We start from the raw sequence: 21,086 nt of genomic DNA, 5'->3' as shown, positions 1-21,086 counted from the left end.
ATGTCAGCATCTGAAGGCGGGAAAGGTGAGAGCAGCCTTCCACCCCTACAGACCCTTGGAGCAAGCCTGGGCTCTGCTCTACCCTCTGCCCTATCTGACCCACCTACTCCCCAGCAGGACCCCACCCCTGGAGAGCCACCAGGGGACCAGAACCACATCGTCCTGTTTCCATCCCATCCAGCATCAAACATGGCCTTACCGCCACCTGAACCCTGAGACTCAGCCTGACCTAGACCCTGCTTCTATGGCCTCCCAGCCCCATCCACAGCCTTAGTTCCCAGCTGAATCCCAACCCTAATCCTGGCCCCAACCTCTATTTTAGTGCCCACCCTGAATCCATTACCAAAGCCATCCCCAAGCTTAATCCCAACACAAACCTTACCAACCAGAGGGCAAACCCTTGTTAGAGTCTAAGCCCCACCATAGATACAGCCCTTACTATGAGCTCTAAGTTCACCTAACCTCAGCTCCAACATCTGGATATCAATGCTGTTAGTGAGTAGGTCTCTGACTTTCCAAAAAGAGCGCAGATCCATTTTTAAGGATGAGAGAGAGAGTGAGGGAGAGAGAGAAAGAGGACACTCTTGGTGGTAGTAAGTCATGAAGGCTGGGAGTCAAAATTTGCATAGGTTTGAATTCCAATTCAGCCACTTCATCAAATCACTTAACCTCTCTTTTTGCATCAATTTCCTCACCTGCAAAATAGGAATAATACTTGGTGCCAGACATTATTCTGAATGCTAAACTCATTAATCCTTACAACAACTCTATAATGTGGGAACTCTTATCATTCCATTACACAGATAGGGAAATTGAGGCTCAGAAAGGTTGCATATAATTTTTCCCAAGACTACAAACAGCTACCAAGTGGCAGAGTTTGGATTTAAATTCAGACAGTTTGTTTCCTCCAAAGCAGGGGATCTTAACCAAGCCACCCTACTGCCTCTCAGAGGTTGGAACAAGGCCATGGGAATTGGGAATGGCCTTAGCTGAAAACCCCAATGCCAAATTCAAATCCCATCCAGACTTAACTTTGACCCTAATCTTGATCCTAATTCTAATCCCAACTCATTCAAACACCCAGTCCTAACTCTAAATCATATCTTAAGCACACTCTACTCCCATCTGTATTTAAACCCAACCCAGAAGTCTACCACTCGAATTTAACCCTAAATTTGCCTCCAGCTATAAACTTAATCCTACCCCAAGCAAATTTAAACTCCCTGCCAAGTCTAACAGCAAAGCCTACTTTACTTGGAAATGTAACCTCCATTGTCCATAAACTCTCTCAGCCCCCAATCAATTCCAACACCAATTCTTACCCCTCAATTCTTAACTCAGGCACCCCCCAACTCTCCCTAATTTTACAACCTCTTCTTCTTCCTCCCCACACAGGGATGGGATGAGGAAGGAAGCAGCCATGATTGCCCCAATACCCCATCCCTTCCTGTCTTGGTTTCTCCACACAGACACCACCCCAGAGCCCAGTCCAGCCAATGGGACAGGCCCTGGGCCTGAATGGGGGCTATGCCCTGGGCCTCCAGCATCAGGAGGTGAGGAAATCAATGAGGCATCAGGCCTGGGGACCCCTAAGCGGAGGACTCAGCACAGTAAGCACAAGACGGTGGCAGTGGCCAGTGCCCAGCGGTCACCCCGAGCACTCTTCTGCCTCACTCTGACCAACCCCCTGCGGCGGTCTTGCATCAGCATTGTGGAATGGAAGTATCCTTGGAAACCAAGGGCAGCACTCAGGGGTAAGGGTCACCAGAGTACCAAGAATCAAGGATTAGGCCAAGGCTGGAATCGAGGAGTGCTGAGGTCACTAGGGATCAAGAGTCAAGAATTGGGACGTCTGGGTGGCTCAATCATTTAAGCAAACATCTTTGGCTCAGGTCATGGTCTCACAGTTTGTGAGTTTGAGCCCCACATTGGGCTCTNAAAATACAAGAAATGGATTAGAGGGTGAGTTGAGAAAGGTGAAGATCACTGCAGGGATGGGGAGTGTCAAGAGTCAGTGAGTCACAGCAAGAGTTGGGGATGTCTAAGTTTTCCAAGGGGTTCAAAATCAAAGCCTTGGTCAGGGCAGGAGTTGGGAATGTCAAGGCTGGTCACCTTGGGTCAAGCGTCAGCATTGGGTGGGTTGGGGAAGGCCTCAAGGGAATGTGGGGATTCTAAAACCTATCTGCCTGTGTCCTTGACTGTCCACCTGAGGCCCTTTGACATCCTCATCCTGCTGACCATCTTTGCCAACTGTGTAGCCCTGGGGGTCTACATCCCCTTCCCAGAGGATGACTCCAACACTGCCAACCACAACCTGGTGAGGCTCACCACCCCTGCCACCCCCAGCCAGATACAGCCCCAGAAGAACCACACCACAACATTTCAAGCTCCCCCACACCGGCTCCTCGCTGACCCAGATGACCCTCCCCTCTCCAGCCCCACCCTAAGTCCCTGACTAAGCTTCCCTTCCCCGGCCCCCCTCAAGCCCTACCCCCAAATAATTCCCTACTCTCCCGCCTCACCCCCGGCTCCACCCTCAGGAGCAAGTGGAGTATGTATTCTTAGTGATTTTCACTGTGGAGACTGTGCTCAAGATCGTGGCCTATGGGCTGGTGCTCCATCCCAGCGCCTACATCCGCAATGGCTGGAACCTACTCGACTTCATCATCGTCGTGGTCGGGTGCGTGTCTGCGGGGGACACCCCCACCTTAGTTCAACATCCTACCCCAGGCCCGCTGAATTCAGGGCTCAGGGAAAGGTCTGCTTCCGACTGCCTCCATGTGGCAGCCAGAATCAGGAATATTAACATATTTTAAACTTATTTGCATTTCCAGTTACAGGGACTTATGCTTTTCTGAGAAGGGAGGGCTGGAAGGAGGTCCCAAGGCCCGACCTCTGCCTCCTTATTCCATGCTACCCCATCAGGCTGTTCAGCGTGCTACTGGAGCAGGGCCCTGGTCGGCCAAGGGACACCCCGCATACCGGGGGGAAGCCGGGGGGCTTCGATGTGAAGGCGTTGAGGGCTTTTCGGGTGCTGCGGCCACTGAGGCTCGTGTCTGGGGTCCCAAGTGAGTGGCAGGCCACCGGGGGTTGGAGGTAGGGGAGGGTTGCAGGAGGGGGTTAAACTGGACCCGTCCCTCGGTCCCCATAGGCCTGCACATAGTGCTCAATTCCATCATGAAGGCGCTGGTGCCGCTACTGCACATCGCACTGCTCGTGCTCTTCGTCATCATCATTTATGCCATCATCGGACTCGAGCTGTTCCTTGGACGCATGCACAAGACATGTTACTTCCTGGGATCTGGTCAGCCATTCCACCCCTCCTGGGACAGGACACCCCCCCTCCACTGGCTCCTAGGTCCCATTCACTTCTCAGAGAAACCCATTCAAATCCATGAGACTCCATCCCCAAGCTTCGACTCCACCTCCAGATAAGCAAGCCTTACCCCTTTATTCAAGACTCTGCCCTCAATCCCAGACTACAACCACCGCTTTGCTAATAGCTCCTCCCTATCACAAGTCTTCACCCATAGGCCAAGGCCCTACCCTGCACTTGACACCATCCTCCAGGATGGCCCCATATACTCGGGCCCTACATCCAGAGCACAGCCCGAGCCTTGCCCCCACCCTATTTTCAAAAGACCCTTCCCAATTCACAGGACTTCGCCCCCAGGCTCAAGTCTCACTGTTATTTACAAGATTCCACCCCAAGTTTTACAGTTCCACTCCTTGATACCTGTAGCTGGGACTCACAACTTTTCAGTGGTTCAGAATCCTGACCTAGTGGAGTTAGGATTTTAACGTTGCCCTTGATTTAGAAAAATCTCCAACCCGGTATTGAACTTCCCGGGTGGGTGGGGCTCCAGGGTAGTTGTGACTGTGGGTGGGTGTGCTTCAGAATCCGGAGCTCCAGTCTTCCCACAGACGTGGAAGCGGAGGAGGACCCATCACCCTGTGCGTCTTCCGGCTCAGGGCGTGCCTGCACACTGAACCAGACAGAGTGCCGTGGGCGCTGGGCAGGGCCCAACGGAGGCATCACCAATTTCGACAACTTCTTCTTCGCCATGCTGACGGTTTTCCAGTGCGTCACTATGGAAGGCTGGACCGATGTGCTCTACTGGGTGAGTTAGGTGGATCGCGGGCACACAGCGCGAGACTGTACCTGTCTTTCCTCTGAGAGTGTCTGTGTATCCTGAGAGTTGCATGCTGTCTCTTTCCCCAGATGCAGGATGCCATGGGGTATGAGCTGCCCTGGGTATATTTCGTGAGTCTCGTCATCTTTGGGTCCTTCTTCGTCCTCAACCTTGTGCTTGGTGTGCTGAGTGGGTGAGGAGCTTAGACGTCTTCACCATTACTGCCCCTCAGCCTCTTTCCCATTTTTTTTTTTTTGTTCCTAGCAAACTCCTAGGCATCCTTCCAGGACCCATCTGAAATACCCCATCATTCATTCTGTCAAGATTGAACATGAGCTGTGTGCAAGGCACCATTTTAGGAAGGGAATAAAAGACAAAAATCCCTGTCTTCTTGGATATTACATTCTGGTGGGGAGAGACAGATAACAGCAACATACATAGTAGATCGTGTATACACCCATGCATGAACACCCATAGTGGTTTATTTTTATTTTTATTTTTTATTTTAAGTAGACTCCATGCACAATGTGGGGCTTGAACTCACAACCCTGAGAGTCTTGTGCTCTACCAACTGAGCCAGCCAGGCACCTCACATATGTAGCATTTCATATGGAAATCTGGGCTATGGAAATAAAGGAAGGATAAAGATGGAAATGGGCAAATCTTCCAGTTATAAATAGGGACAATCAGGACAGGCCTCCTTGGGAAGGTGTTATCTGAGTAGAAACGTGAGAGAGATGAGGGAATGGGCCATGTGGGTGTCTGAGGAAAGAGTTCCAAGCAAAGGGAACAGCCGGTGCAAAGCTAGAATGTGCTTGATATATTCAAAGAACAGCAAGGATGCCAGTGAGGCTGGAATGGTGAAGGCATGGGAGCCAGGGTGGTCCCCCCCTCCCAGCCTTCTATCTTCCTCCCTCAGAGAGTTCTCCAAGGAGAGGGAGAAGGCAAAAGCACGAGGGGACTTCCAGAAGCTTCGGGAGAAGCAGCAGTTGGAGGAGGACCTCCGGGGCTACCTGGACTGGATCACACAGGCAGAGGAGCTGGACATTGAAGACCCCTCCGTTGATGGCAACTTTGGTTCTATGGCTGAAGAGGGCCGGGCTGGCCACCGTAGGCAACCCCAGTCTGGCCCATTCCCTGCCCCACGCATCCCTCAGATGTGGGTTACCCTCCTGAGACCCAGCCCCAACCGGCAACGACTCTAGGCCCAGCCCCCAGTTCTGACCTAGAATACAGACCCAGACCCAGACTCAAATACCTTTCCCAGACTGTACCCAGAACAAAGATTTCAAATAACAGCCATCCCCCCACCCGCAAAACACACACAAGTGTGGCCCTAACCCAGCCTCAGGCCATGCTCCCCAAATGTCCTCCCCGCCCCACAGGGCCACAACTGGCAGAGCTGACCACTAGAAGACGTGGACGTCTGCGTTGGTTCAGTCACTCCACGCGCTCCACACACTCCACCAGCAGCCACAGTGAGGGTCCATCCAGGTTGGGGAGAGGGGTGGGATGGATAGACAGAGAAGAAAGCCAAGGGTGGAGCCCTTGGGTCTTCACAGACTGACCTCTATTCCCACCCTTCCCACAGCCAGCCTCCCAGCCAGTGACACTGGTTCGATGGCAGAAACCCCAGGCGATGAGGAAGAGGAGGAGGGGGCTCTGGCCGGTTGTACACGCTGCCTGTAAGAGCCCGCAACCCTCAACCCCTGACCCAATCCAGAACCCAGTCCAGACCCTGACCCCAGTCCTTAGTTTACCCTCGAACCTTGATCCCAGCTCCCCATCTCCAACCCCAGGCACTGACTGCCCCTTAGTCCTTAATGATGCCCACCTCTCATCCTCCTTTCTAGAAACAAGATCATGAAAACTAGGATCTGGTGAGTTGGGATTCTTGGACCCCATGGCTTTGTAAGAACCACCTCCAAGTCCCCCATGACCACCGGGCTGCCTGACCTGAGTCCCCCAGGTCTGGCTTAGATGGATGATTTCAGCAGTGGGCTCGCCTTCCCCCTCAGCCGCCGTTTCCGCCGAGCCAACCGGGGCCTTCGGGCGCGCTGCCGGCGGGCGGTGAAGTCCAATGCTTGTTACTGGGCCGTGTTGCTGCTTGTCTTCCTCAACACACTGACCATTGCCTCGGAGCACCACGGGCAGCCCATATGGCTCACACAGATCCAGGGTGCGTACCCCCACTCTGACTGCCAGCTCTCTTCCCCAGCCCCCAATTCCCAGGACCTCAGAAGCCCAAATCCAGGATCTCTAGGGTTCCTCAGACCCCCAGACACACTGCCTTCCTGCCCTAATAAATACAGAAATCTTAGCCTGTCCCACCACACCGTACCTTACACTTAGGTAGCACTTGTGTGTGTCAAGCTCCGTTCTCAGCACTTTACATGTACTAAATCAATTTCTCTTTACCAAAACCTTGTGTGAATTAAGTACTAAGGCAAAGAGTACTGAGCACCAAGGTACTGAAGAGTTCACTGATGAATCCCAGGACTCAGCTGGCTCCAGAGTCCAGAATCTTAACTCCACACTATATGGATGGGTTAACCCCTCCATGTTTCTGTTTCCCCATCTACAAAATGGGAACTGTATGGGGCTCCTGGGCGGCTGTCAGTTAAGCATCCAACTTTGGCTCAGGCCATGTTCTCATGGTTCGTGAGTTCAAGCCCCACGTTGGGCTCAGCGCTGACGGTGCGGAGCCTGTTTGGAATCTGTCTCCCTCTCTCTCTCTCTCTGTCCCTCCCCTGCTTGCTCTCCATCTCTCTTTCTCAAAAATAAACAAAGCATTTTTTAAAATGGGGACAGTAATTGTATCCACTTCATGGGGTGGTTGGGGGGATTAAGTGAGTTGAAGTGAAAAGTGCTTAGAACATTGCTGGACCCACATAAAGTGTTAAAAGTGTTAGCTCTTACTATTACTCATTTTCATCTCAACCCCAACCTGAGTACTGAACACACTTCTCACTGCAAGCCTCAAACCAGCCTCAGTCCCAACTAAACCCCAGACTCCAAGGCTACCTTTGAGTTGGAGTTTTCCTGAACTCATGGAGGTTCACCAAGGCCCCCACCTCGATTTTGCCCCCTCACCCCAGTTCTGAGCCTCTCAAAACCTCACCCACTCTGACCTACAAACTCACCCCAATCCATACCCTAGCCATACCACCAGCCCGTGTCTGTCCCAATACTAGCTACCCCAGATCACCCTGTGGCCCCTACCTCTCTACACATCACAAGGAAACTAGCCAGCCTGGTCACCCGTGTCCTTCTCCCCACAGAATATGCCAACAAAGTGTTGCTCTGTCTTTTCACGGTGGAGATGCTTCTCAAGTTGTACGGTCTTGGCCCCTCTGCTTATGTTTCTTCTTTCTTCAACCGCTTTGACTGCTTTGTAGTCTGTGGGGGCATCCTGGAGACCACCTTGGTGGAGGTGGGCGCCATGCAGCCCCTGGGCATCTCAGTGCTCCGATGTGTGCGCCTCCTCAGGATCTTTAAGGTCACTAGGTGTGTGTGGTGGGGGAGAACTGGGGCCCCAAGCACAGCCCTAACAGCCCCCTCCCCAGCTACAGTGACTATCTGCATCACCATTCATTTAGCAAATATCCATTGAGGGCATACTGTGGGCCAGACACCATTCCAGGCCCTAGGGAAACACCAGGAATCAAAGTAGACACAAGTTCCTGCCTCATGGAAATTACAGTCCATTGGGGAGGGTGTCTACTCCATTTCCACCCCCTTCCTCAACCTCAGCTCCAGCTCAAACATTATTCCCAGCACTATCTCTGACCTCAACCCCATGCTCATCCCTAACCTTTACACCATCTCTAACTCCAACCCCCAGGCACTCATTATACCAAACTCATTTACAGCCCCAACACCCAATCCCAAAGCCAGCCCCATCTCNGGCTTCTAACCAGCAGCATATCTCCAGCTGCAACCTCAGACCCAGACCCAATCTCATCCCCATCCCCTCCTCTATCCCAACTCTCAATCACAACCGTATCCCCAACTCAGTCATCTAAAACTCCAAATACTCTCTTAACCCCTAACCCTAGCCCCAGCCCCAGCTATAGTCCCTAACCCCAATTCCAGCCCCAGTCCCAACCTAAACCCAATCTTAACTTCATCAACTTCCATATAACCTCCATCCTAACCTCATTTGTCATTACACCGTTAACACCAAACCTAACCCCAAACTCAAACTCCCCCTCACTTCTTATTTTAACCTCAACCAAAGCTCATTTCAACCCAGTCCACCCCTAGTGCATCCCAAGCTGGCATCCTGCCCTGGCTCCTGACTCACCACTGGACGTGTCCACCCTGCCTCCATCTCTGCTCTAGGCACTGGGCATCTCTGAGCAATTTGGTGGCATCACTGCTCAATTCAATGAAATCCATCGCATCGTTGCTGCTTCTCCTCTTCCTCTTTATCATCATCTTCTCCCTGCTTGGCATGCAGCTGTTTGGGGGCAAGTTCAACTTTGATCAGACCCACACCAAGCGAAGCACCTTTGATACCTTCCCTCAGGCCCTCCTCACTGTCTTTCAGGTGGGACCTGGAAAGCATGGGATAGGTGGGTCGGTGGGAGGGACCACAGTGTGGGGGGTCCAAAGAGCTTCACGGTGAACTCCTACCCTCAGATCCTGACAGGTGAGGATTGGAACGTGGTCATGTATGATGGTATCATGGCCTATGGTGGCCCCTTTTTCCCAGGAATGCTGGTTTGCGTCTACTTCATTATCCTCTTCATTTGCGGCAACTGTATCCTTGGAGGCTTGGGGGGCTGGATGGTGGTAGAACATGGCATAGATAGAGGGATGTCAATGGTGCACAGGCAGGCCGCTTCTTCATCCTTTGTGGCCTGAACTCACCCCAGATATACTTTTGAACGTGTTTCTCGCCATTGCTGTGGATAACCTGGCCAGTGGAGACACGGGAACTGCCAAGGACAAGGGCAGGTGATGTCTGGCTCTGCCCCCAAGATAGTCTCTCCCTGGGATCCCTGACTGGGTCCTCACACATACATCCCACACCATCAGAAATGCCTCAGCCACCCTGGCAATCCATATCCCCAGATCCAACCTGCCAGTCCCCATTCATTCAACGTACATTCATTGAATAACTACTTTGTGCCAGGCCATATTCTAGACACTGAGGAGACCACAGGGGTCAAGATAGACAGAGTCCTCACCTTCATGAAGCTAATATGTTCATGAAGTTAGGGAAGGCAAGCAAAACACAAACAAATGAATATATAACATAAGTTAATCAAATATATATTAATAATATGTAATGAAGAAAAGAAAATGAAATAAAAAATAGAAAGCAATGAATATTACTATTTTGGTTAGGGTAGTCAAGGAAGGCCTCTATGTGGAGGTGACCACTGAACAGAGATCGAAGTAAAGTGAGGGAGTGAGCCATGAAAATATCTGGGGAAAGAGTGCTCAAGGCAAGAGGACAGCAAGTGCAAAGGTCCTGAGGTGCACATTGAGCACATTCACAAAAAAACACCAATGAAACCAGTGAGTCTGGAGTGGAGTGAGCAAGGAGGAGAGTGGTATGAGGTGAGCTCAAATGGGAGGATAGGGAGGCCATACTAGGGGCATTCTGGGCCATGGTGAGGACTTCAGTTTTTGCTCTGAGTGAGTGGGAGCCATGGGAAAGGTGTGAGCAGAGAAAGAATGTGCCAGACTTAAAATTTAACAGGACTTTGGCTGCTGTGAAAAGAACAGACTGTGAGGATGAGGGCAGAAGCAGGGAGGTTCCATGGAACCTCAGAAAGGTCTGTTCTGACTGCATTGACTCCCTCTAAGCTTCGCCTATCTACTGCAATCCTTAGCAATCACTCCCCCTTTCCTCACACAGGGAGAAGAGTGCTGAGGGGAATCCCCCACAGGAAAATGGAGTATTAGTGAGTTAGAAGCCTGGGCATTGTCTATACCTCCCATTACCATCAATACCTGTGTATGTGTGTGTATCTTTAACCCCAATCTTCTGCCTGTGCATTCCTCCATTATTGTGTTCCTTCCATGCCTCCCCTGGGTCCACCCTATAGTGTCTCCCCCACCTTCAGTAACCCCCATATTTCTGTCCCCAGGCGCCCGGTGGGGAGAATGAGGAAGAGGAGGGCAGAAAGAATGAAGGAGCAGGCAAGTGGGCAGGGCCAGGTGGAGGAGGTGTGGGACCTTAGAGACAGCACCCAGGCAGAGCTCTTGACCCCTGAGATCCTCTTCTCTGAGCAGAAGCCTTTTCTGAAATCATCTTGAAAACAATGGGCTTGGGGTTTGGCCAGCATCATTTGGGACCTTGAGATTAAAGAAGAGAAATAGACATTTTGTTTTACTGCAGAACTTCTCAGAGCCTTTTTTTTTTAATGTTTTATTTATTTCTAGGAGAGAGAGAGAGAGAGAGAGACAGACAGCGTGAGCAGGGGAGGGTCAGAGAGAGAGGGAGTCACAGACTGAAACAGGCTCCAGGCTCTGAGCTGGCAGTCAGCACAGAGCCCGATGCGGGGCCCAAACCCACGAACCGCGAGATCATGACTTAAGCGAAAGTCGGACGCTTAACCGACTAAGCCACCCAGGTGCCCCAAAACTTCTCAGAGCCTTTATTGTAAAATAGTGTGTATTTGATTGTGAGGATGGTGATGTTCATTCAACACACATTTCCTGAGCTTCTACTGTGCCCCAGGCACTGTTCTAAGTGGTGGAGACACTACAGTGAGTTTGTTGTGTGACAAGCACTGTTGTAGGTGTTTTACATACATTTTTCTCAGTGAATTGTCTGTCTTTTGATCTTCTGGTGCCAGGCTTGGAGGGAGAAGAGGAGGAGGAAGAGGAAGAGGAGGAAGAGGAAGAAGAAGGTGCAGGGCGTGTGGAACTCCTACAAGAAGTTGTACCCAAGGAGAAGGTGGTACCCATCCCTGAGGGCAGCGCCTTCTTCTGTCTCAGCCAAACGAACCCGTGAGTGCTGGGAGTGGGTAGGGGGCCAAAGCAGGAGGGAATAGGGCAGGTGGGGGGCCAAGGAGCAGCCCAGGCCTGATGCAACAGAGCCTGAACTGTATCCCTTGGGCTCTCCCAACCAACTCTGTGGTCCTGGTCCTGGGCTCTGACCACAGCCCATTCCCCACTCCCCAGGCTGAGGAAGGCCTGCCACACCCTCATCCACCATCATATCTTCACCAATCTTATCCTGGTGTTCATCATCCTCAGCAGTGTATCCCTGGCCGCTGAGGACCCCATCCGAGCCCACTCCTTCCGCAACCACGTGAGCCTTTGGCCGGAAGGCTGGGGAGGGGACATTCCCAAGGGGGTCCTACTGGGCACAAGCTGGGGCCAGGGTGGAGAGAAGGAGAAGATCCCCAGTTGGGCAGAAAGAGAGGAGTAATAATGGCAGCTGCTGCAGATGCGAGCCCTTACTGTGCATGCCACACACTTGGGGAAGCACCGGGAAGGAGATCAGTATTTGGCCAAGGAGAAAGCTTGGGCTCAGAGAGGTTGAGCAGGCCAACGGTACCAATATAGCTGAGCAGAGGCAGAGGAGCCCAAATCTGAACCCCAGTCTTTCTGATGGCCAAGCCTTGTGAGTTATAGAGAAGTCCTTGATGATGATGAGAAAGGGAGGGAGAAAGGGAGGGAGGGAAAGAGAGGGAAAGGAAGGGACAGAAAAACTTACAAAGATGTACACACACAAACACACGCACAANCAGATTCTGGGGTACTTTGATTATGCTTTCACCTCCATTTTCACTGTGGAGATTCTGCTAAAGGTAATTAACAAGCCCCCAGTCGTATCCCCAGTTGCCCTAACCCACTTGGCACTAACCCCTGCAGCCCACCTCTCCTGTTTCCATGTCCTCCTCCCCTCTCTATCCCCACATCTGGAGTCTAGCCTGATGTCCCCCTCTCCCTCCCCCAGATGACAGTGTTTGGGGCCTTCCTGCACCGGGGCTCTTTCTGCCGTAGCTGGTTCAACCTGTTGGATCTGCTGGTGGTCAGTGTGTCCCTCATCTCCTTTGGCATCCAGTGAGTGACCTGCCCCACCCCCTGCCCACTCCAGTCCTCCTAGAGCAGAGGCTAAGTCTGGGCCAGGGCCTGAGGACTGATCCCTCCCCAGCTCCAGTGCCATCTCAGTGGTGAAGATTCTGAGAGTCCTCCGAGTACTGAGGCCTCTCCGAGCCATCAACAGGGCCAAGGGACTCAAGGTAACCCAGCCCCACCTAAATCCGCAGGACCCATGCCCTGCCCCACTGCTAAGGGCCAGTGTCTGTAATCAGACTGACCATTTGCACTGATGCATGACCACACAACCTGGACCTGATATGTAACCACACATCCCTGACCACTGATCATGTGGCCTCACCCATGTTCCTTACAAGTGACTATAAACTCCTTACCAATGGCCACATTTCTCTGATACAAGTTCCTGAAATGTGGCCATATAGCCCTTCCTGGTAAACATTTATTGCTGGTTGGTGCCCACATCCTTGGCCCATATCGCTGCCTCTTGACCACATGTCCCTGACCACACATACCTGATCCATGACCAGATGTCCCCGGCCCAAGTCCCTGACCCCCATCTACACCCAAAATCCCTACCCCCTGGCTGCTGTAGCCTGCAGTGTTTGTTAGCCATATTTGTGGGTGCCTGCAGCACGTGGTGCAGTGTGTGTTCGTGGCTATCCGGACCATCGGAAATATCATGATTGTGACCACACTCCTGCAATTCATGTTTGCCTGCATTGGCGTGCAGCTCTTTAAGGTGGGAGGAAACACTGGAAGGAGGCCCAGGTCAAGGTGGGGAGTAAAGGGTGAACCTGCCTGACAAATATTTTCTATACAGGGGAAATTCTACAGTTGCACTGATGAGGCCAAACACACCCCCCAAGAATGCAAGTGAGTGCTCAAAACCTTGCCCTTCATGGAGCTCAGGGCCCCTCCTAAAGCCAAAGAAGTCCCTAGATCTCACCAAGGCCCCTGGAACACTTAGAGCTTCCTCCTCAGAATTCCAGAGACTCCCTCAAATTTTATTAAGGCCCTCCAAACCCCATGAATTCCCAAAGGCCCCAAAAATACACCCTCAGCATTTCCCCAAGAGCTGAAGAGGCCCTCAGATCTCACCAAACCCTAGAAGACCCCCAATACCTCCCTAAAACCCCTCTCCATATTCTGCAGAGTTACCTAAATTCTACTCCAGACCCCCCAGAAATATCCAAACACTCCCCTCACCCACCACCACTGCCACCAAGTCCCAGGCTTCCATCTTGAGATTCCTGTAGAGGATAGTGGATAAAAGCATGGGCTTTGAAGTCAGGCATCCCTGGTTCCAATTCATCTCATAGACATGGGTACATTTCTCAGCCTTGCTGAGTCCCATTTTACTTAGCTGAAAAATGAGGATAAAAAGAGAGCAGATCTCACAAGGTTGTGGTGAGGAGTTAAATGAGTTACTACATGGAGACTGTACTACAATGTAAAGTTACTACATGTAAAGCCAAGTGCTGATTAGTGTTGATTATTAGTATTACTTTTTCCTGGGCAGTGGTGATGATGATAATGGTGATGATAGCTAATATATAGGGTACCAACTAATGCCAGACACTATTCTCATTGAGTGACTTCATTAATCCTTGTAACAAGCCAGGAAATATATTGTTATTATCTTTAATTCATAGATAAGGAAAATTGAAGCACAAGAGGTTAAGTGCCCAAGGTCACCCAGCCAGTAAATGCGGGAGCGGGGGGGGTAGTATTTGAACCCAGGCTATCCAGCTCTACCGCTCTGCCCTGTTACTTCCATGCTCGACACCTCAGTCCCTGTTCCCCAAATCCCCACCCCTCAGCACCCAACCCAGCCTATCTACAACATCCACAGGGGCTCCTTCCTGGTCTACCCTGATGGAGATGTATCACGGCCCCTCGTCCGGGAACGGCTCTGGGTCAACAGTGATTTCAACTTTGACAATGTCCTTTCAGCCATGATGGCCTTGTTCACTGTCTCCACCTTCGAAGGCTGGCCTGCGTGAGGAGCAGGGCCCCAAGGATGGGCAGGGGACAGGGCAGGAGTCTTTATGCTAGGATCTTCTGGGGATGGGTGGGAAGGTACCTTGGGATGTGCTAAAGGTCTCTTGAGACTGGATAGGGTTTGGGGGGGACTGGTGGACATATCAGAGAACTCGCTGGGGGTCCTCCAGAAGTTGGCTGGGGGTGCTTTGGGGACCGTGTAGGGGATGTCTCCAGGAATTGGGTATAGGTCTCTGAGGAGCTAAGTGAAAGTCTAGAGAGGACTGGATGTAGGATTTAGGGGGACTAGGTAAAGGTCTGGAGAGGACACTGGGGGAGGTCTCAGAGGAGATGGAGCTGGAGATTCAGGGGGTTCCAGAGAGATGTACAAGTCTTTGGGGGTACTAGTTGAAGATCTCTGGTAGAGATGGAGCAAGGAATTCAAGTTGATGGGATAAGATTTAGAGATCTTTGGGGGTGTGTGTGGGAGTTCTGGGGACTGCATGGAGATTTCCTGGTGGTTGGAGAAGGAGATTTAGGGATCTATGGGAACTTAAGGAATTTGCAGGTCTTGGAGGACCAGGGTAGGGATTCTCTAGAGGGTCGTATGGGGATCTCTAGGTCTCTGGAAGGTGAGACAGGGGATTGGGGGTCTTTGAGGTCAGGTGGGGGTCTCTCGGGGTATGTGTGGAGGCCTCAGGTGGTTAGGTCAGGGGATTTGGGGGTCTTTGGGATGCCAAAAAGGAGATTTTGGAGTGTTTGTTATGAGATGTCTGGGGGCATGTCTGGGAGGGGGCCAGGATATCTCCTCACCTACCACCATTGGCTCCCCAGTCTACTATACAAGGCCATCGATGCAAATGCAGAGGACAAGGGCCCTATCTATAATTACCATGTGGAGATCTCAGTGTTCTTCATTGTCTACATCATCATCATTGCATTCTTCATGATGAACATCTTTGTGGGCTTTGTCATCATTACTTTCCGTGCCCAGGGCGAGCAAGAGTACCAAAACTGTGAGCTGGACAAGAATCAGGTGACCTCTGACCCCTGACCTTTGGCCACCAACCCCTCCCCACCTTCTTGCCTTGAGATACCACAGCTTACTCATGCCCTGCACCCATATGCAGCGCCAGTGTGTGGAGTACGCCCTCAAGGCCCAGCCACTTCGCCGCTACATCCCCAAGAACCCACATCAGTACCGCGTGTGGGCAGCTGTGAACTCTGCTGCCTTCGAGTACCTCATGTTCCTGCTTATCCTGCTCAACACGGTTGCTCTAGCCATGCAGGTCTGATCTCCCCACCCTGACCTCTGTCGGACACCTGACCTTATTCTATCCCCATAATCCCCTGGGAACCATTAGGAATGCTTTAGTCTGCAAGTAACAAAGCCCCCAACTGACAGAGATTAAGCTATAAAAATATTTGCCACATTTCCTCACATCTAAAGCCAATAATTGTCAGTTGCATCCTGACTTAAGAGATGTAAGAGTATGGAGAAAATGGCAGATGGCAATTGTAAGTTGCCATTGATTGTGAAATGCACCCCAGTGTCAGAGATTCTAAATGCGAAAATATGTGCATAATGGAGTCAACAAAATATGGTAGCTACCTCACATAACAAGAAGTGTAGAGCTGGGCTGTTTGATTATGGTTCATCAGGTATCCAGGCTCTTTCTCCTCCACCATTCTTAGCAAGTTGGCTTTCATTCTCATGATTGTTGCTTCATGATCACAAGATGTCTGCCACAGCTCCAGTCATCAAAACCACATTCAAGGCAGGAAAAAGGAGGGAAAGTTGCACCAGAGGCTCTCCTCATTTGGGCCTTTTATTAGAAAGCAAAGATAGTTTTCACGGAAACTACCTAGTCAGCAGCAGTCTTCTGTTTCTGTCTCATTAGTCAGAAATAGATGCAAGGAAAGCTGCAAGATCAAGAGCTGGGCTTTCCAATATCCTTATTGAGAAACAGACAGTGTGAAGGGTTTGGCCAGTCCATCATGCTATCTCATCTCCAGACTCACTTCAGTCCAAGCCAGAAAATATTTGGTTGTGGGTGGGGACGTCTCTGCCTCAGGCTCTGTCCTCACACCTGACTTTCTCCTCCAGCACTATGAACAGACTGCTCCCTTTAACTACGCCATGGACATCCTCAACATGGTCTTCACTGGCCTTTTCACTGTTGAGATGGTGCTCAAAATCATCGCCTTCAAACCCAAGGTGCCCTCCACCAGCCTTAGACTCACCTGCAGTGGGTGAATTCCTTGGTGTGGAGCTTATTGCAGAGCTCTCGGGGTGGGGGTGGGGGAGAGCAGGAACCAAGGACTCTTAAGACCACGGTGTGAGAGGGGTCCAGATGCAGGCCTATCATCCAGTCCAAGCTGGGCCCTGCCTCCCCAATGTCCCTTATGACTATTGGCCCCCTATGCTAGCTCTGAGAAGACAGGGCTCTACTTTTTTCCTGCCCACAGCATTACTTTGCCGATGCTTGGAACACGTTTGATGCCCTTATTGTGGTGGGCAGTGTAGTGGACATTGCCGTCACTGAAGTCAATGTAAGGACTGGCCTCTCCACTAACCCTCCTTTCCCCTACCAATGTTCCCCCACCTCAACCCCAGGGCTTTCTTTCACATGAGTAGGTGCCTCTCACTCACCTCCACCCTACTAATCCTGAAGACTCAGTGCTCTTCATTCTAGCTCTATATCTCCTGAGTCCCTATCAGGATTAGCTAAAATCCCTGTCCACCAGCTCCCTTATTCCATTTGCAACCTATCCTCTGGCTCTGCCATCTCCTAAAATGATTCTCCTGTTATTTCTATTATTTCCTCCATTGCCTCTACATCCCCCTTCATCGGCTCCATCATCTCCACCAAATCCTGCTTTGGCTCCATCGTCTCTTCTGACTACTTCATTGGCTCCATTTCCACCACTGACTCCATTGTCTGCGACACTTGGTCTTTGACGGCTCTGTCATCACCACTGACTGTACCATTGGCTCCATAATCTCCTCCATGGTTCTATCACCTCAATTGACAATGCTGCTGGTTCCATGTCTCCATCGCTGGCTTCTCCATTGGATCCTCCATTGGTTCTCTCGTCTCCATCATCTCATGAAACCACTGGCTCCATCATTTCCTCAATTGGCTCCATTGTCTCTCACCCATCATTTCCTATACCTTCCTTCTTTCCCTTCCACCCTCATTGCCAACTTTTCCCACAACCGTCTTGATCCACTGACACAAAACCTTCTCCATCATTCCTTCAATAATGACTCTACCATCCATTATCCCCAATATCTGCTACATCATTTCTCCCTTGGTTCATTTGTGCCTGTGATCTCATCTTATCTTCTGTCACCTCTGTCTTGGCCATATCTCCCTTCAGAATGGTGGCCACCTTGGCGAGGTAACCCCACCTCACAACAGGGACTCTATGCTTCTTTCCACACCCACCTTCCCTTCCTTTCTTCCTCAGAGTTCTTAGAAATGCTCCCTGACAACCCTGGGGCCTGAGTTCTGATGGATTTGGGGGCTGGGAGGGTCAAAGCATGAGACAGGGAGGTGACTGAGGCAAATGTAAACTGATCATACCCACCACACCCTCAACCTCAGAGCTCTGAGGACAGTTCCCGCATTTCTATCACCTTCTTTCGCCTCTTCCGAGTCATGCGGCTAGTCAAGCTTCTCAGTAAAGGTGAAGGAATCCGCACATTGCTCTGGACATTCATCAAGTCCTTCCAGGTAACCTCCCATCCCTTTGACCACCCCTCACCCCATCTCACACTTCTCAGCCTGTCCTTTTACCACCCCCAGAACTACATCTCCCAGTGTGCCATACCCATCTGTAACTTAACCATTTCCAGTTTTCTCTCTTTTCTAGGCTCCCAATTCCCAACATACCTTGGCCTCACTAACCTTATTCTATTGTATTTAATACCTTATTCACATTTGGGAGACACTGGTAGTCATAGGCACTTTGGGGATGGGCCACCTCTCTCAGCAGACCCAGGCTTGAGGGAGCAGTGTATTCTGGGGCTTATAGTTCTCTGCCTGGACCTGAATATCTATTCTCCTCTTCACCCCTATAGGCCTTGCCCTATGTGGCTCTTCTCATCGCAATGATATTCTTTATTTATGCAGTCATTGGGATGCAGGCAAGTGGGGACCCTAGGGAGCATCCCTCAGGCACTCTTCTGCAGAGGGGTGTTGGGTAAGAATTCACCCACAGTGAGGGTGGTGGGTTGAAAGACAAGCTGATTGACACTGAGTCATTCCACACATCTGTGAAATTGGATGTGCAGTGCCTGCACGTCAGGGTTGTGAAGATCCTTTGAGTATTAGAGGTTGTGAAATGAGTGACAACCTGTGGGGGCATGGGTTCACCCCTCTGACACATGCCTTGTGTGCCCACAGATGTTTGGCAAGGTGGCTCTTCAAGATGGCACACAGATCAACCGAAACAATAATTTTCAGACCTTTCCACAGGCCGTGCTACTTTTGTTCAGGTGACATCTACCCCCTTCCACTGCGACCTTGGTCCACAGCATGCCCTTGGGTGCTCACATACCCTGTCTGGGCCCCAGACTGCCTGAGGTGTAAAAATAACAGGGCAGTGTGGAGCTCCATTTTTCCTGAGACCTTTTCTGGATGTGATTTGAAGAATCTTGTATAACAATCTAGCCTCATCCACCCTTTTTCTGGCTGTAAGATGTATCCCCTTCNACAATGCAGAGCCTGCTTGGGATTCTCTCTCTCTCTCTCTCTCTCTCTCTCTCTCTGTAACTCCCCCGCTTCATTCACTCTCTCTCACTCTCTCTTGCTCTCTCACTCTTTCTGTCAAAAATAAAGGAATTTATAAAAGCTTAAAAATAAATAAAATAAAATATTGAAATGCTATCTGTGCCAGATACAACCTCTGGCAAGAAGTAGGTCATCTCCTCACCCCTCCAGCCCCCGCAATGCCACTTGCCATGACTTCATAGCCTCCCCTACAGGATGGTCCCCTTGTATGACCCCCAGGTGTGCCACCGGTGAGGCATGGCAGGAGATAATGCTTGCCAGCCTTCCCGGGAGTCGATGTGACCCTGAGTCCGACGTCAGCCCTGGCGAGGAGTTTACCTGTGGTAGCAATTTTGCCATCGCCTATTTTATCAGCTTCTTCATGCTCTGTGCCTTCCTGGTGAGGACCATTTCCCCACAACCACCAACATTGCCACGAGGGCTGTCCCTGAGGGGTCTGGGGAGGAGGTGGGGAGCCCAGATCTTCAGACTGGGTGAAAGAGCTGGTCTGACAAGATCAATCCAGGGACTCATGGCCCTGTAACCATAAGTTTACCTCAGCATCCCACCAACCCCCCACACCCTGCCCGGCCCTTCACCTAACCCCCACTGTTCACTGGCCCACAGATCATAAATCTCTTTGTGGCTGTCATCATGGACAACTTTGATTATCTAACCAGAGATTGGTCCATCCTGGGCCCCCATCACCTCGATGAATTCAAGAGGATCTGGTCTGAATATGACCCTGGAGCCAAGTATGACATGTGACCACATAACTGGGATTACAGGGGACAGTGCACTGCCCCACCCAGTCCCCCAACCCCAGAACCTCTGACCTGTGTCTCCCACTACCTAGTCAATAGATGCCCCAAGGTTCCACTTCCTCTGTCCTCTGTCTTCCCCAACCACCGTTGGGTTCTTCCCTGGCAGGCTCTGGGGTGTTGGTGGGGAAGGTAGTTATAAGCTGGTGGAGTCTTCAGAAAGGGCTGGAGGGGGTATCTCCAATCCAGCGGTGCCTCCTACCCACCCCCACCTGCCCCAGGGGCCGCATCAAGCACTTGGATGTGGTTGCCCTGCTGAGACGCATCCAGCCCCCTTTGGGATTTGGGAAGCTGTGCCCACACCGTGTGGCCTGCAAGGTCTGTGTATCCGCCCATTCCCCACCTCTGAGAGGGCTATCTATCACATGGCAAGGGTGGGCAGGGACCCTGCCTTGGGTGGGGAAGGTGTGTTTGGCTTTATCCTCAAAGGTTTCTGCCCCTGGGCATCCAGTGCCTTCATCCCCGGAATTTGCTTAAAGTGAGTTCCGTGTCCCTGTTGTGTGTAGAGACTTGTGGCAATGAACATGCCCCTCAACTCAGATGGGACAGTGACATTCAATGCCACACTCTTTGCCCTGGTTCGGACATCCTTGAAGATCAAGACAGAAGGTACATGGGAAGGATGGGGAAAGGACAGGAGCAGGTGGGTCCCTGGGGAGAGTGCAGGGATCACTCATTGAGTGATGGGCCTGGCTCATGGCTCTGAACCTCAGAATGAGTGACTTTGGCTTCTCCAGGCCTGTGTTCCCACCAGTTCAATGGGGGTGGTGTGTGACTGCGGTAGAAACTGGTGAAGCCCCTTCCAACAGGGAGGGAGTGTCTGTGAAGGACTCTTCCTATTGGCTCAGGCCCCATATCCTCTCCTGATGCAGGGAACCTGGAACAAGCCAATCAGGAGCTGCGGATTGTCATCAAAAAGATCTGGAAGCGGATGAAGCAGAAGCTGCTAGATGAGGTCATCCCTCCTGCTGACGGTGAGCTAGCTCCACCCCAATTCCTTGATCCCGCCCAAATGTCAAATGATTGCTCACCATCACAAAACTAGCACTGGTCCGAGGGGAGGCGAAGGGGAGCCTATGCCCTGGGTAAGGGGGGAACAGGGGACCCCTGTGTAACCTTGCCTTTTCTCCCTTGCCCCCAGAGGAAGAGGTCACCGTGGGCAAATTCTATGCCACATTTCTGATCCAGGACTATTTCCGCAAATTCAGGCGGAGGAAAGAAAAGGGGCTACTAGGGAGCGAGGCCCCCTCAAGCACTTCCTCTGCTCTTCAGGTCTTCAGAGAGGGGCCTGGGTGGGTGGGGATATATGGGATCAAGAGGCTGACTGCCCTCTTGATCTCGTGGAA

The 21,086-nt window shown here is 51.4% G+C and overlaps 1 protein-coding gene across 3 annotated transcripts in view; it reads left to right on the top strand.

The window, feature by feature from the left end:
* CACNA1F (calcium voltage-gated channel subunit alpha1 F) overlaps nucleotides 1–21,086 on the top strand; it is a 24,536-nt gene continuing 3,450 nt past the window's right edge. The window contains exons 1-41 of one of the 3 annotated variants that reach the window (XM_077752985.1): nucleotides 1–25; nucleotides 1,470–1,722; nucleotides 2,212–2,317; nucleotides 2,541–2,680; nucleotides 2,926–3,068; nucleotides 3,152–3,304; nucleotides 3,925–4,121; nucleotides 4,223–4,326; nucleotides 5,053–5,210; nucleotides 5,519–5,611; nucleotides 5,725–5,818; nucleotides 5,987–6,013; nucleotides 6,152–6,312; nucleotides 7,415–7,640; nucleotides 8,478–8,685; nucleotides 8,778–8,898; nucleotides 9,014–9,095; nucleotides 10,006–10,051; nucleotides 10,238–10,289; nucleotides 10,949–11,102; nucleotides 11,277–11,406; nucleotides 11,849–11,908; nucleotides 12,058–12,164; nucleotides 12,256–12,343; nucleotides 12,793–12,900; nucleotides 12,982–13,034; nucleotides 14,014–14,160; nucleotides 14,976–15,177; nucleotides 15,272–15,430; nucleotides 16,249–16,359; nucleotides 16,611–16,694; nucleotides 17,526–17,546; nucleotides 17,753–17,881; nucleotides 18,229–18,294; nucleotides 18,554–18,645; nucleotides 19,160–19,319; nucleotides 19,547–19,674; nucleotides 19,962–20,058; nucleotides 20,247–20,349; nucleotides 20,613–20,714; nucleotides 20,882–21,012. In XM_077752985.1, coding sequence (XP_077609111.1) covers nucleotides 1–25; nucleotides 1,470–1,722; nucleotides 2,212–2,317; nucleotides 2,541–2,680; nucleotides 2,926–3,068; nucleotides 3,152–3,304; nucleotides 3,925–4,121; nucleotides 4,223–4,326; nucleotides 5,053–5,210; nucleotides 5,519–5,611; nucleotides 5,725–5,818; nucleotides 5,987–6,013; nucleotides 6,152–6,312; nucleotides 7,415–7,640; nucleotides 8,478–8,685; nucleotides 8,778–8,898; nucleotides 9,014–9,095; nucleotides 10,006–10,051; nucleotides 10,238–10,289; nucleotides 10,949–11,102; nucleotides 11,277–11,406; nucleotides 11,849–11,908; nucleotides 12,058–12,164; nucleotides 12,256–12,343; nucleotides 12,793–12,900; nucleotides 12,982–13,034; nucleotides 14,014–14,160; nucleotides 14,976–15,177; nucleotides 15,272–15,430; nucleotides 16,249–16,359; nucleotides 16,611–16,694; nucleotides 17,526–17,546; nucleotides 17,753–17,881; nucleotides 18,229–18,294; nucleotides 18,554–18,645; nucleotides 19,160–19,319; nucleotides 19,547–19,674; nucleotides 19,962–20,058; nucleotides 20,247–20,349; nucleotides 20,613–20,714; nucleotides 20,882–21,012 — 4,821 coding nt within the window. Of the gene's footprint in view, nucleotides 63–1,469; nucleotides 1,723–2,211; nucleotides 2,318–2,540; nucleotides 2,681–2,925; nucleotides 3,069–3,151; nucleotides 3,305–3,924; nucleotides 4,122–4,222; nucleotides 4,327–5,052; nucleotides 5,244–5,518; nucleotides 5,612–5,724; nucleotides 5,819–5,986; nucleotides 6,014–6,151; nucleotides 6,313–7,414; nucleotides 7,641–8,477; nucleotides 8,686–8,777; nucleotides 8,899–9,013; nucleotides 9,096–10,005; nucleotides 10,052–10,237; nucleotides 10,290–10,948; nucleotides 11,103–11,276; nucleotides 11,407–11,848; nucleotides 11,909–12,057; nucleotides 12,165–12,255; nucleotides 12,344–12,792; nucleotides 12,901–12,981; nucleotides 13,035–14,013; nucleotides 14,161–14,975; nucleotides 15,178–15,271; nucleotides 15,431–16,248; nucleotides 16,360–16,610; nucleotides 16,695–17,525; nucleotides 17,547–17,752; nucleotides 17,882–18,228; nucleotides 18,295–18,553; nucleotides 18,646–19,159; nucleotides 19,320–19,546; nucleotides 19,675–19,961; nucleotides 20,059–20,246; nucleotides 20,350–20,612; nucleotides 20,715–20,881; nucleotides 21,013–21,086 lie in introns of all 3 variants that reach the window. The other 2 variants (XM_077752983.1, XM_077752986.1) reach the window with 2 other exon arrangements.

Source organism: Crocuta crocuta, unplaced genomic scaffold, assembly GCF_008692635.1.
Source record: "Crocuta crocuta isolate KB4526 unplaced genomic scaffold, BGI_CrCroc_1.0 scaffold943, whole genome shotgun sequence".
Classification (NCBI taxonomy): Eukaryota; Metazoa; Chordata; class Mammalia; order Carnivora; family Hyaenidae; genus Crocuta; species Crocuta crocuta.
Note: the sequence above shows the minus strand (reverse complement) of the source record. Positions and strands in the feature narration are given on the sequence as shown.